The sequence below is a fragment of the Alligator sinensis genome, unplaced genomic scaffold (assembly GCF_000455745.1).
Source record: "Alligator sinensis unplaced genomic scaffold, ASM45574v1 scaffold248_1, whole genome shotgun sequence".
In the NCBI taxonomy this organism is placed as follows: Eukaryota; Metazoa; Chordata; order Crocodylia; family Alligatoridae; genus Alligator; species Alligator sinensis.
The window spans coordinates 2100064-2112563 of NW_005842130.1; the positions used below are offsets into that span (position 1 = coordinate 2100064).

The window sequence follows — 12500 nt, forward strand, 5'->3', positions numbered from 1 at the left end:
TGATGGGGAGCCCTGTCAGTACTCACGGATTTTGCCATTGGTGGGGATCTCCAGAGCGGATCCCCTGCAAAATGGCAAGGGTCTCCTGTACTTCTGGTCCACTTCTGGATTTGCCACTGAGCACATGGAGGGGACCACCTGCACTCCTGTGGAACACTCCATCTGCCCCAGTATCACAGTGTTCACAAGCCATGCCTGGTGCCTTGAGCTATGTAGAAAAAACATTTAAAGCTGTGTCTGTGGCTGATTCGCTGATTCTCCAAATCAGCAGATTTGGATTTGGCTGAATCAAATAGGGAACGGTGATCCAAATCAACTAATTGAATCATTGTCCCCAAATTGGGCCAAATCCAAATATGAATCAAATACAGCCCATTTTGCAACTCCCTAGTTAATACCATTTCTTGCCTGCACAGCTCTGACTTGCCACTACATGGCTGGTGAGCAGGGGCATAACTAGGAGCCAGAATGCCTGTGGTCTCTCCCTGTTTGGTTGAGAGAGGGAAGAGAAAGGCTAAGAATGGTGCATCCTAGGTAGGCTAGAGGACTGCAAATCTTATCTCTGTGGAACAGACTGAAGTTATCTGAGCATGAACTAGGTAATATGGCCCAGAGTTAACCCTTACCTGAAGTGGTGCATCTTTGAGATGCTCAGAGGGCAATTAGCACAAGTTAATGAGCATTAAAGTACCCCTGCTCACTTTTAAAGTGTCCTTAGTATGTTCTAAGTGTAATGGGTTAATTCACTCATAGAGTTGCTCCCAAGAAGCACTTTGGTTGTCCACTGCATGACATGGATTCTTCCCTTAATATTAAGGAACTGTTTTTACTCTAAATACAGAAAACATAGTCAGTCAGAATTGATCACTCTCTGAAAATTCATCACAAGAGCTCCAACATAACTCCCTTAGTCCCACAGACCTTTTGCAAATTGTTTTCCTTCTAGTGTTATATCCAAGTGCTCAAGCACTCAGAGCTAAAGACTGATACAACAAAATGTTGCTGATACAAAAACATTGTTGTAGTGGTCCATGACAGTGACTTAGGGAAGGGCATTTTGTTCCCCAAAAGTTTGTCTAACATGTCTTCCAACTATGCATTTGGTTTAGTACAAGATATCACCCATAAAGTTGTACTTTATTCAAAAACATTGTTAAGAAAAGAATCAGGCTGAAATTCAGCATGTTTCTTCTCATAAAAATGACTGGAAAAGGCAAAGGTTCATGAATACAGTAAAGTGTTTTTAAAGATGGCCTTTAAGGCCAAACGGACAGAAAGGCTCTCTTCTCTTTGCCCTTTTATTTGTCCACATATGTTCTAACTTAATGAGTATATTGAAAAACTTGATTGTTGGCCTTGAAAAAATAATTTTCTGAATACAGATAGTTTCTGAATCTGCCACTAAAAACTGCTCTGTTCATTTGCATTATATTATTATTGTGCATTTCTTTTGGCCTGCCCTGTCACTCAAAAACCAGCTGATTCAATGCCTAATTCACCTTCTGCCTCCAACATCTGCCCATGAAGTTTCCTTCATATACGGAGAGCTGGTGTCTTAGTTCATTATACAATACAATGTATACTGTGCCTCCTGCTAAACTACTAATGAACTTTATTGATCGGCCCATCAATTTATTTGTACAATAAGATTCAAGGAGTTCAGAAACCTGAAAAACATAAAAGCAGTGTACAGGTAAACCAGAAGGATTAAATTTAGAATTAACTTCAACACTATTTATTCTGGAGGAATTGTTTTGGAGCCTTTTATTTATGCCCAGTGAGGGGAACTGCAGCTATGGGTCACTGGAAAATATCTCCCTGCATTACTCTATATCAGTGATTCTCAACCATGGTGCCACAGCACCCTGGGGAGGCTTAAAATTATTTCAAGGGTGTCACATGATGCCCTGCAATGTTAGCACTGCTAGGTGTGCAAATATGATTCACAAAATAACTCCAGAAATATCAAATTGGAATGAATTCATATTGTTAAGAACATCCTGAGCTGTCAAAAACATTGGAATATTAATGAGTGAAAACTAAAAGTTGGTATTTTTCCAGGGATGCCTCTAGTCCAGAAAGGCCCAGAGCAACTGTTTGGTATTGTGCATTTTCCAAGACTCAAACATGGCCAGGCTGTGATGTTAACATCCTCAGTTTTCTTTACATCAACATGAGTATATAACAGATAACTCAAATGTTCTTCTCCATTACTATCTATTATACATTCCTTCCTGTTAGTATTATAGCCATTCAGGCTTGTATGCTATAGTCACACATTTAATATTTTAACTCTGTATTAGTTTAAAGTTTACTTTGGGTAGAATGTATCTATTTTACACCTTCAATTTACTTTTGTTGTTATATTTTTTACTTCATATCCTTAACCTTTTGTCACTTTTCAAATGTTAATGTATAGTCAGATTGAGAAACTGAATGTACTGACCTGACTCATTTGTTCATTTTCACATCTTCCACAGAACTCTTTTCTGTTCATATTGTTTTAACTACTTTCAAGATGTTACCTTGAAACCTTGTCAGGTTTCAGGAAAGCATGCATATACATGTACATGTGTGTGTTCATTTTAATGATGAGGAAATGGAAATGTTGCCTAAACCAAGAGTTCCAGTGCTAGACCAGGAGTTGCATTCTAGACCAAGAGTTCCAGTGCGGTCCAGTCATTGTGTAGTCTGGAATACTTTGAGATCTTTAAATGAGACATACATCCAAATGCAGATGGATTAATCTCAACACTGTGCTTACTTGGAAGAAATGAGTAAGTAAAAAATTATTTTGACAACTAACAGTTTTTAGTGCATTTAATCCATTTGGGGACATCTAACATTCATTTCGGATCATTATAAGTTTATCATAACACACGCTATTTTTTATAGCAATAATCATTTTAAATAATTTTAAATGCACAATGCCTGCTTTTATAGCAAGAGAGCATCCTGGACTGTTGTTAGGTCAAAGCAAATGGGAAGTATAGGGGAGAACATGAAAGAAATCCTGTGTTCCAGTCCACAAGATGGTAGCAAAGCTCCTCTATGATTATTAAATCTGATTGGAGAAATAGTGGAGGGAACCTCATTCTGTTGGAATAGGCATTATAGAATATGCCATTTTCACCAGAATTTTTTTTCAGAAGAAAAGTAAGAAATTTTTTTCCCACTGAATTAAAAATGTGACTTTTAAATAGTTCTGTAAGGAACTTTTTCTATGTCTCCCTTTAAATGACTCTTCACTTAAAATCTTTAACATTCTGTATTGTAACATGATGGAAAATAAGAAGTTAAAAATGGAAACAACACACTTTGGTTTTATTCAAGCAAAAAAGTGTCTCAAATGACCCAAAACAAAATTGTTTTCAGTGTTTTTCCTTCATGGAGAATTCTGAGATTTTCAGTTTTCATTCCTACTCAGAACAAAACCAAATTTTAAAATCTCAAAATTGCCCACTGGCCAGAATCTACATCTTCCTCAGAGCAATAGTGAGAAGGGCGGCAGGTGTAAAATGGTAAGTCTTTGCTCTATGATTCCAAAGGTGCGAGCTCAAGTCCTGTTTGCGTCATAGGCTGCCCCCTGCTGTAAATAGGTGTTGTAAGTGGGCTGAGGAATCTGTGGCAGCTGAGTCTAATGTTAGCCACAAAAATGGTATGTCTTAACTACATGATCGCAATGGGCTGATGAGCTCTGGTGAATCACTCACCTTTGCAGTCCTGAAGTTTCAGCACAAAATCACAACAATCCACAATGGAAGAAGTGGCCACCCTACTGTCCTACTAACAGACCCACTGGATACATGCACAAACCACATAATTTGTGAGACAAAACTCTACAATAGGCAAGGAATGGAAACATCCAGCGTAAGGTTTCAACATGCATATGCAGTAGGGCAGTGCAAAGCTTCGGTTCCTGATGCGATTTGGGGGAGATTCAGCCAGATTTGGTAGCTGAATCTCTGAATACGAATTGAATCAGGAGACCTTTTAATCTCTCCAAATTGAATTGGAACCTTCCAAAATCAATTCAGAAAGATTCAGCGATTTGGATATAGATACAGCTTTAAATGATTTTTCTACATACATCAGTGTACCAGGTGGCTCATGAATGCTGAGGTGATGGGGATGGAGTGTCCCACAGGAGCACAGGGTGCTCCCCAGTGCGCTTGGTAGCAAACCCAGAAGTGGACCAGAAGCACTTGCTGTCCACTTCCGGGTCTGCTGGGGAGTGCCCCAGGCCCATGCTCCCCGCCCCCCCCCCCCTTCCAGGTCTGCTGCCAAGCGTGCTAGGGAGCCCCCTGTGCTCCTGTAAGATGCTCCATCTGCTCCACCATCATAGCATTTACAAGCCACCTGGTACCTTGAGGTATGTAGAAAAAACGTTTAATCATGATTACCACTTGGAATTGTGATGGTTAAACCAAGAGGAACCAAAAGAGAGACAGCAAGGAGAGAGAGAATTTTCTAAATATAAAGGAAACAACTCATACAATTAAAAACTGTTACAGTTTCATAAGAATGCCAAATTCCGATCAAAAGAAGTAGCTCAAATTAAAGCTGACATTGATTCACATTAACCTTTGAAAGACCACAAGAAGTTACCTATATCTGATTTATGACATCATCTCCTATTATGATAATGCTTCAGTCTTGAATTAAGGGAAAGCTGTTCAGTGAAAATAATGACCTGAAATTATCTACAACAGGGAAATATTTCAGGTGCAAGTTCCAATGTATAACAATAATGTTCTTTTTCTAAGATCAAACCTAAGTATGTTACTTTTGCACATGAGATAAAATGAACTGAATACTAACTCCATTTTGTTTTATCTATTCACCTGAAAATGTATCAATTATTGGATGCACATTTAACAACATTGTAATGAACTGCACAATTAGGCAAGGTACACTGAATATTTCTGTTTCCCTGAATGCCTGGTTTTCATCATACAGAAAGAATGATTTTTCTTAAGTACAAAATAATCGGTATAATAAAAAAACTTTACTTTCATGGTTGAAAGCTTTATAAACAAAGTTATATATTTCCTTCAATCTAAAACAACTCTGAATTTAAGATGACCTCCCAATAATTAGATTCTATATGTGGAAAATGTATACATTTGTTATAATTTTTAAGGTATAGAACGTAATTATCAGAGGTGTGTCTTAATTCTTCCCCCTCCCATTGCTACAGCAAGGAACATAGTGATGGGGGGGTGGGCAGGGGATGGGGCAGGGTTAAGTGGGCCCTTTGCCCTCTGCCCTATTTTAATGTCAGACCCTGCTTGGGCTCTGTTTCTTTTCTGAGCATGTGGAAGTGAGAAACAAATTTGAAATGCAAGGGACTGAAAAACACTGACTTTGAAATAAACATACCTGTTGTAATTTACATAAAGGCAAATTACTAGGGGTACCTACCAACTTGGTTCATCCAGAATTGATGCATTTTTACTTTTTTTGCAAATTACTGCAAGTTTTAGCACAGGTACTCCATAAACACTTTTGAGCCACACTTTTGTACCTACTTATACATAGTACAAATTATTTGTGATATTAGTCCAAATCCCAAAGACTCATGATTTATCATATAGTTCACTGGCCTGAGCCCCAGCAGAGTCAACAGAGTTTCCATGGTGACCCCACAGACCAGCAATGCTCAGTATGTGTTTGTACTCCAGATACCTCCCCACTCCCACCCCCTGCCATAAGGGATCTACATGTTTGGAACCCCCCACTCATGACTGGAACCAGGTATTATTGTCACAAGTCTTGGAATCTTCCAAAAATGTATGGTGTGAGGCTGCCTGGTCTGGTCCCACCTCATGGAGGGTGGGACCACACCAATCACGTACAACAGGGCAAAAGAGGGAGTAACACAGCTTCTCATCTACACTGATGTTTGGTGATGTTCGCTACACATTTAAAACTAGTGAAGAAACAGGAATAAATGGAAATGGGAAAAAAGGTGCTCCTCAGCTATGGGAGTGAAGAGGAAGTTGAAATGTAGTCAACATAGTGGCTTAACATGACATAAAAAAGATTCAGTGCTGATGGCCAAGATCAAGTGATCAGGTGAGAGTCTGGTGAATGCCTTAAGGGCAGAGAAAGAGATCAATGGAGCATCAGCATGGCAGGAGTGGAGGAGGGAAACCCAAAACCCAAAATAATGATAGTGGTGGCTGATAACCAGAAGGTGGAAAAAGAAATGAAGAGCGGAAACAAAGGTCTGGAGACAAAGGGAGAGTAGATAAAAGGTAGAAAAGCCCATAGAAAAGCAGAAAGTGAAGATGAAGGCAGAAGCAACAACAGAGATAGCAACAGAGGCAGCAGCAAAGAGGGTGGCAAGGAGAGAGACGAGGCCAGAGGGAGGACAGACACAGAGGAGAATGAGACAGTGTGGGAGCAGCTGAAGAAGGATCATCGGGAGCCAACAAAAGTTCAGCCCACCAGGAATAGCATAGCAGGAAGTTCCCGAAGAGACATTGCAGGATGCTGGTCAAGAATGGAGACTATGATGAGGTCAACATTAACTGGTGATGGGGTACAGAAGACACTGATGATGAACAAACAGACATGATTTTGTAGAGAAGGTCCTGTTTGAGGTATTGGGGATGCAGGCAGAACACGTCATCAGCATGACTGCTTTCTTCAACTGAAAGACAAGGCAACTGACTTATTGGAACAAAGAAGGGTATGACAAATGTTGGAAGAAATATGTAGAGGAAGGCAGGGAGGGAGAAATTAAAAGAGTTAAAGTTTGTAGCAGCAGAACAGTCAAGGGAAAGAATGATGATTGTCCAAATGTATATGGATATATTAGAGGTGAAAAACAGAAAGGTATCTGGAACAAGATTTGCAAAGAGTTCTGTGGGTAGAGAAAATGAGGGACAAATATGGTATTTGGATTGGGTCTTGGAGGGCTCAAACTGTTAAAACCAAATGAGCAGAGCTCGGGTGGCATGGTGGTCCAGATCCCATCTGGACCACCTCCCATTGGTGGTCCAGATAAGGCCAGATCGGGGTTTTATAATATACCATAGGCAACCAAAGCAGTGTAGCAGATGTGGAAAGGAAGGGCACCTGGCTGCACACTGTCCCCTTACAGTGTGTTACAGTTGTGAAGTGATGGGGCACAAAGTAGCAGTGTGTCAGGAGCTCATAAAATGCACTGTTTGTTGGGGGGAGGAATACTTGTATCATAGGTGCCCAACAGCTTTTGTAACCATGGTCATAGGACCCACAAGGATCAGAAAGGGACAGTGAGGAAGAAGAAGGGGGAGAGGCTGAGACAGAAATTGTAGAGGAGATTCTTCAAGGGGGGGAGAAACAGAAGTGGAGGAAAGTGGAATCTCTGTAATAGAGGTTGCATGAGACAGAACTCAAGACAAAATGGAAGGGGAGGAAGAAACACCAAACAAAAGATCAAATGACATGGAGCTGGGGGAGAGGAAGAAGGAAGAAACCAAGCAGACAACAGAAGTGAAGGTGGAACAAGGAAAAGAGCCAGAGAGACAGGCAGTGAAAAAGAAGAAAGTGCAGGGATAGAAAGCCAGGAAAAAGAAACCTGGTAAAGAGGGAGGCAAGTCAGAGTCAGAACTGGAGAGCAGCTTCCTCCTATTAACTCCCTTGGGCTCCAGCCCTGAGTGGAGAGGAGGAAGCAGCAGGGAGGTGTAAAAACAGGAGGCTTCCTAGCTACAAAAGTGATCAGGCAGCTTGCAAAAGCGACAGGCATGTGAAAGGTGGGGGAGGAAGGAGGAGGGGCAGAGTCAACCATGATGTTCTGTGGCACAGACGATACTTAAAAGGAACAGGCATACTCAGTTTAACATAAGCAGAATTGCACTGATTATAGCTTTAATTAATATCAGAAGTATCTTAACAAGGAAAAGATGGGAACACCTCAAACCAATGTTAAATGAAGTAAAGGCAGATATAATCTAACTACAAGAATGTGGTATAATGAGAGAGAGGGATTATAAATGTTTTGAGAAGAGGTGAAGATGGGGACTGTCTTGGTGGTCAGGGACAAATGAGAATAAAGTGGCTGGAGTGGCAATACTATGCAAGAATCCAGAGGTGAAAGCACAGTAGGTGGAAGACATCACCAGTGGCAGACTTCAGTGAATGATAATATCAATTAGGGGAGCAGATTTAGAAGTTTTCAATGTATACACACCACCAGAGTGGGAGGGGAGGCAGGCACTGCTTACAAAACCAGCAGTTTAAATGTTCAGAGGGAGACTGCAGATAATAGTGGGGGACTTTTATTGTATAACAGAAGTAGGTGACAGAACAGGGGAAGGAGAAGGCAGAACTTGAGACAGTTCATCCAGATTATTAACAAATAAAATCAAAGTCACTAAGAGGTGTGTGGGCAGAAGAGAAAGCTCTCACTAGACGTGACCCCAGTTGAAAGAAACAGTCGAGAACTGACTTTGTGTTTGTATCAAAAGAAATAAATATAAGGAAGAAAGAACCCATATGTGTAGCATTTAGCGATCACTAGATGCTGAAGGTGGAACTGAGTCTTGGCAAGAGCCTTGTAAGGGGAAAAGGAGTAAGGAAGTTATATGTGCAACTGCTACAAGATGAGGAGATACGTCAAGTGTACACAAGAGAGTATGAGGGGTGGAGAAAACAGAAAAAATATTTTAAAAGTACACAGTGAATGGTGGATGATGGTGAAGAAGAGGACAGGAGAATTCTTCAGGAAGGAAGGCCAAAGAACTTCACAGAAAAGAACAAAAGTGCCGAGGGAGCTATAAGAAACATTCAGGAGCTTCTAAAGGAAGCCACAGAAGGAAGACAGGTAATTCTAAGAAGAATTAGAAGAAACATGGCAAAAAACAGAAATCTGGTTTAAAAGAAAGATGAGAGTGAAAATGTTTTTAGCACAAGCACCCTGGGTCGGAGAGAAAAAAGAATGGTAGAGTGGTGCCAATACTTTTTGGCTAGAGTGAAGATGGCAAAAGAAGAATTAAAAGCAGTGCAGGAAGAAGGTGGTACCTGTGTGGAAAAGCAGGAAGAGATGTTAGAAGCAACAAGTTTTTATGAAGTGCTATATCAGAAGAAAGAAACAGATAGGTACAAAATGAAAGATTTGCTGGAAAAGATTGAAAAGAAAGTACAGGAGGAGGAAGCAAAGACAATGGAAGCAAAGATAAGCTTAAAGGAAGTGGAGAAGTGTTTAAAAACCTTTAAAGGAGGGAAATCACTAGGAGCAGATGGACTACATAAGGAATTTTATGTGAAGTTTTAGGCATGGGTAGGAAGGGATATAGTGGAAGTTTCTGAGGAAGCAGCAGAAACAGGAGAGGTAGGGAAAGATTTTACAAGAGGCACTGTGATCTTATTCTTCAAGGAAGTGGAGAAGGAATTCCTGAGAAACTGGAGACTGATTACATTTCTTAATATGGACTATAAACTAATGGCTAAGACACTAGCTTTGAGGATGAGGAAAAATCTCCAGAAGATGAAGACCAAGTATATGCACTACCATGTAGAAAGATTTCCAAAGTGATCAGAGATACATTGTCCCACATCCAAGACAGGATAACAAACATAGTTATAGCAAACCTAGATTTAGGAAAAGTATATACAGTGGATCATGATTTCATATTCAAAGTTCTAGGAAAAATGGGGCTACCCAAGAAATGTACATCTTGGATAAGGTTATTGTTAGGGACCTACCAAAATCACAGCTGCACGATTTTTATGGAAACCGTGATATTGGGAGGGCTCTGCAAAAAAGTGCGGGCTCCATGCTTTTGGTGGGCTCGCTGCACAAAAAACTTATGAACAAGCAGAGAAGCCCTGCAGTCTTGTAGCAGTGTTGGGGAAGGGAGAGGGCAAGGGGCAGGGGGTCCGAAGTGGTCAGAGAGGAGGAGGGGAGGGCAAGGCTTCTTGCAGCAGTGAGCAGGGCAAGCAGTCCCATCCCAGGGCCACGGACCATATACAGAGCATTCACCATGGTGAACCTGCAGCGCATTGTTCAATAAAACCCATCACAGGGCAAGAGGCTGTCACCACCTGTGGAGGGAGGAAAGGGGAAGAGGTCAGCAAGTCAGGCATGACCTGCAAATTGCCAACCCTTCATAACTTTACTGGGTTCACCATTGCAGGTTCACCATAAAGAACACTTTGTATGCGGCCTGTGGCTCCAGGGCAGGGCTGCTCATCCGGCTCACTGCTGCAAGAAGCCCCACCCCATCCCATCCTTCCCTCCTCCCTCTCCGCCCCCCCCCAATAGTTTTTGTATTTCTCCTTCTCTGAGAGCTTAAAATATTGGTACCTGGGAAGTAAAATACTAATGTAAATATGTCCTTTAGACATGTGGTATAAGCTGATCTAAACAAAAACATCTTCTGATAAAACTAAAATATCCAGGGCTGTTAAAAACAGACCAACTTGAATGATGGATAAAACTAACAAAACTTCTTACAGACATAATTTATACTGAAGAAAACGCCAAGATACAATTTTGGAAAGTTTCTTCCAGAATCTAATATAATTTTTCTTTTTGTAAATTATGCCAGTCAACCCAGACTTGTTGTTCTGTTTGATCAAGTTACTTAATGACCTCCTTATTTTTGGAAAAGAAATGAAAAATTTAATTTTTTCCACCTCTGTGCTTAGCTGAATTTATAAATCAAACACTGAAGCTGAATTTCTAACCTCATAAATTACCCTTAACTTAGAAGCTGTCCAACATTTAATAGGAAAGCGTCACAGTCTGTGCAACTAATTGTAAATATGATTTTATTTGGGAATACATTACCTTCACCACATGACACTGAGCACTCAGAACGGATGATGGCCCATGTATAATTAGATTTTGGGGCAACCTTTTTTTCAGTCTCCAATTTAGGAATGGCATATTCCCAGATAATTCCTGGGTTTCTTCCTTGAAAGAGAAGCTGGAAAAAAGAAAGAAAGAAAGAAACCCAATAGTGAATATGTCATTTTCTCCAAGTCCTTTTGTGCTCTGTATTCTTGAACTGTTTGAGTCATACATAAGGCTACAAAATTTTGTCACAGCAATCACATAGGTCAAGAAAACTACAAATATGAAGAAGCTCTGTGGCTTACGGTGCACTCTACCACTCAGCCAGAAGATAATACGTAGAATCAGGGAAGATGAAGCTCAACCAGGGAAGCTGACCTATAGCAATATCTCCAAAACAGGGCACTACTTACCACAAATGGGTCACAGCATTTGCACATGAGGTTTATATCCTATTTGAAATTCAATTGAAGAGTAAAATTTATAACTGGAAGTGGGTTCATGTGCTTAAAACTGGGATTGCCAACAGCCTACCCCTGCCCTATAAGAATGGATGAGGGAAGTAACCCTCCAACTGACAGAACTAAATAAGTTTAATATTGTCGTTGTGAGTGAGCAGCCGGCCTGGCTAGCAACCTTCCTGTGAATATTGGTTTTGCTTGTTTTGTAAACTTCTCTCCTGCACCATTGCCATGGAACTTGCTGAAAATAAGTCTGCCAAACATGGATTTAGTCATGGTTGATGCATGAGCTTCACTAAATGTTTTTCATTACTGTCAGTGACTCTGCAGCTCATGAGATTCAGTGCGAGATTCTTTATAGTGGGGACCTGCAAAGTCAACTTCATGCCTAGTATCATGAAGCACAATAAAACCAGCATGGAGGAAATCAGCTCTCATATGAGAGTACATAATTCATCCTTCTCATTAGAATATCCTAGAGGCAAATGAAGTCCATTAGACAAGATTTTTTTTAAATGGGTATCTACAGTTTGGCTTCCAAGCCCACATTTAGGCATGTGACTAAATTAGCTGATTTTCAGAGCTGTTTGCTTAGTAGCTGTGCTGAGTTTAGTGGAACTTTTTGAGACTTTAATACTTTGGGAAATTTATGCCCCTCAATATGGATTTTAGATCACTTTAGATCTTTACCCCAGAATCCTTTGAATGATCAGTTACTGGCTGCATTTGCTAACATCAGACACGATGTATTGAAGGTATTCTCTAATATATCATTGCTGGTATTTTTAATTTCACAACAAGCCTGAACTAAGCAATATGTAACATTTTTTCACAATTTAAAGCTTACTAAAAGCTTAAAATCCCTCTACAGAAAAATAAAAAAAATGGCACATGATTAGAATCGGAAATTATCCCATATTGGAAGTTATTAAGGAAGGACAGATTTGCTGGTTGTTCTGTTTTATGGAAGGTAAGCACTGTTTTTTCCCCCCCCTTAAAGGATCTTTATGCAAGGCCCATTAGACAACCAGCAAAATCATACAGTTAAGATCAGCTAGTTTCAGAGAGTTGGTGTTGCCAAACATTTATATGACAGAGCATAAATTGTAAACACCACATGAAGCTCCATTTCTCTGAACCAAGTAAAAATGGTGATAAGTCATGCTTTCATTACAGTAATTGATATATTTCCTTACAGGGTAACTGGCAGATAATTCTTAACTTGACACTAGTTACATAGTAGGGGTTCA

The 12500-nt window shown here is 40.3% G+C and overlaps 1 protein-coding gene across 3 annotated transcripts in view; it reads right to left on the bottom strand.

Moving 5' to 3' along the window:
- Positions 1 to 12500, bottom strand: part of ADAMTS16 (ADAM metallopeptidase with thrombospondin type 1 motif 16) — a 184787-nt gene that overhangs the window by 58564 nt on the left and 113723 nt on the right. For all 3 annotated transcript variants that reach the window (XM_025205794.1, XM_025205792.1, XM_025205793.1), the window contains exon 17: positions 10784 to 10922. In XM_025205794.1, coding sequence (XP_025061579.1) covers positions 10784 to 10922 — 139 coding nt within the window. The remainder of the gene's footprint in view (positions 1 to 10783; positions 10923 to 12500) is intronic.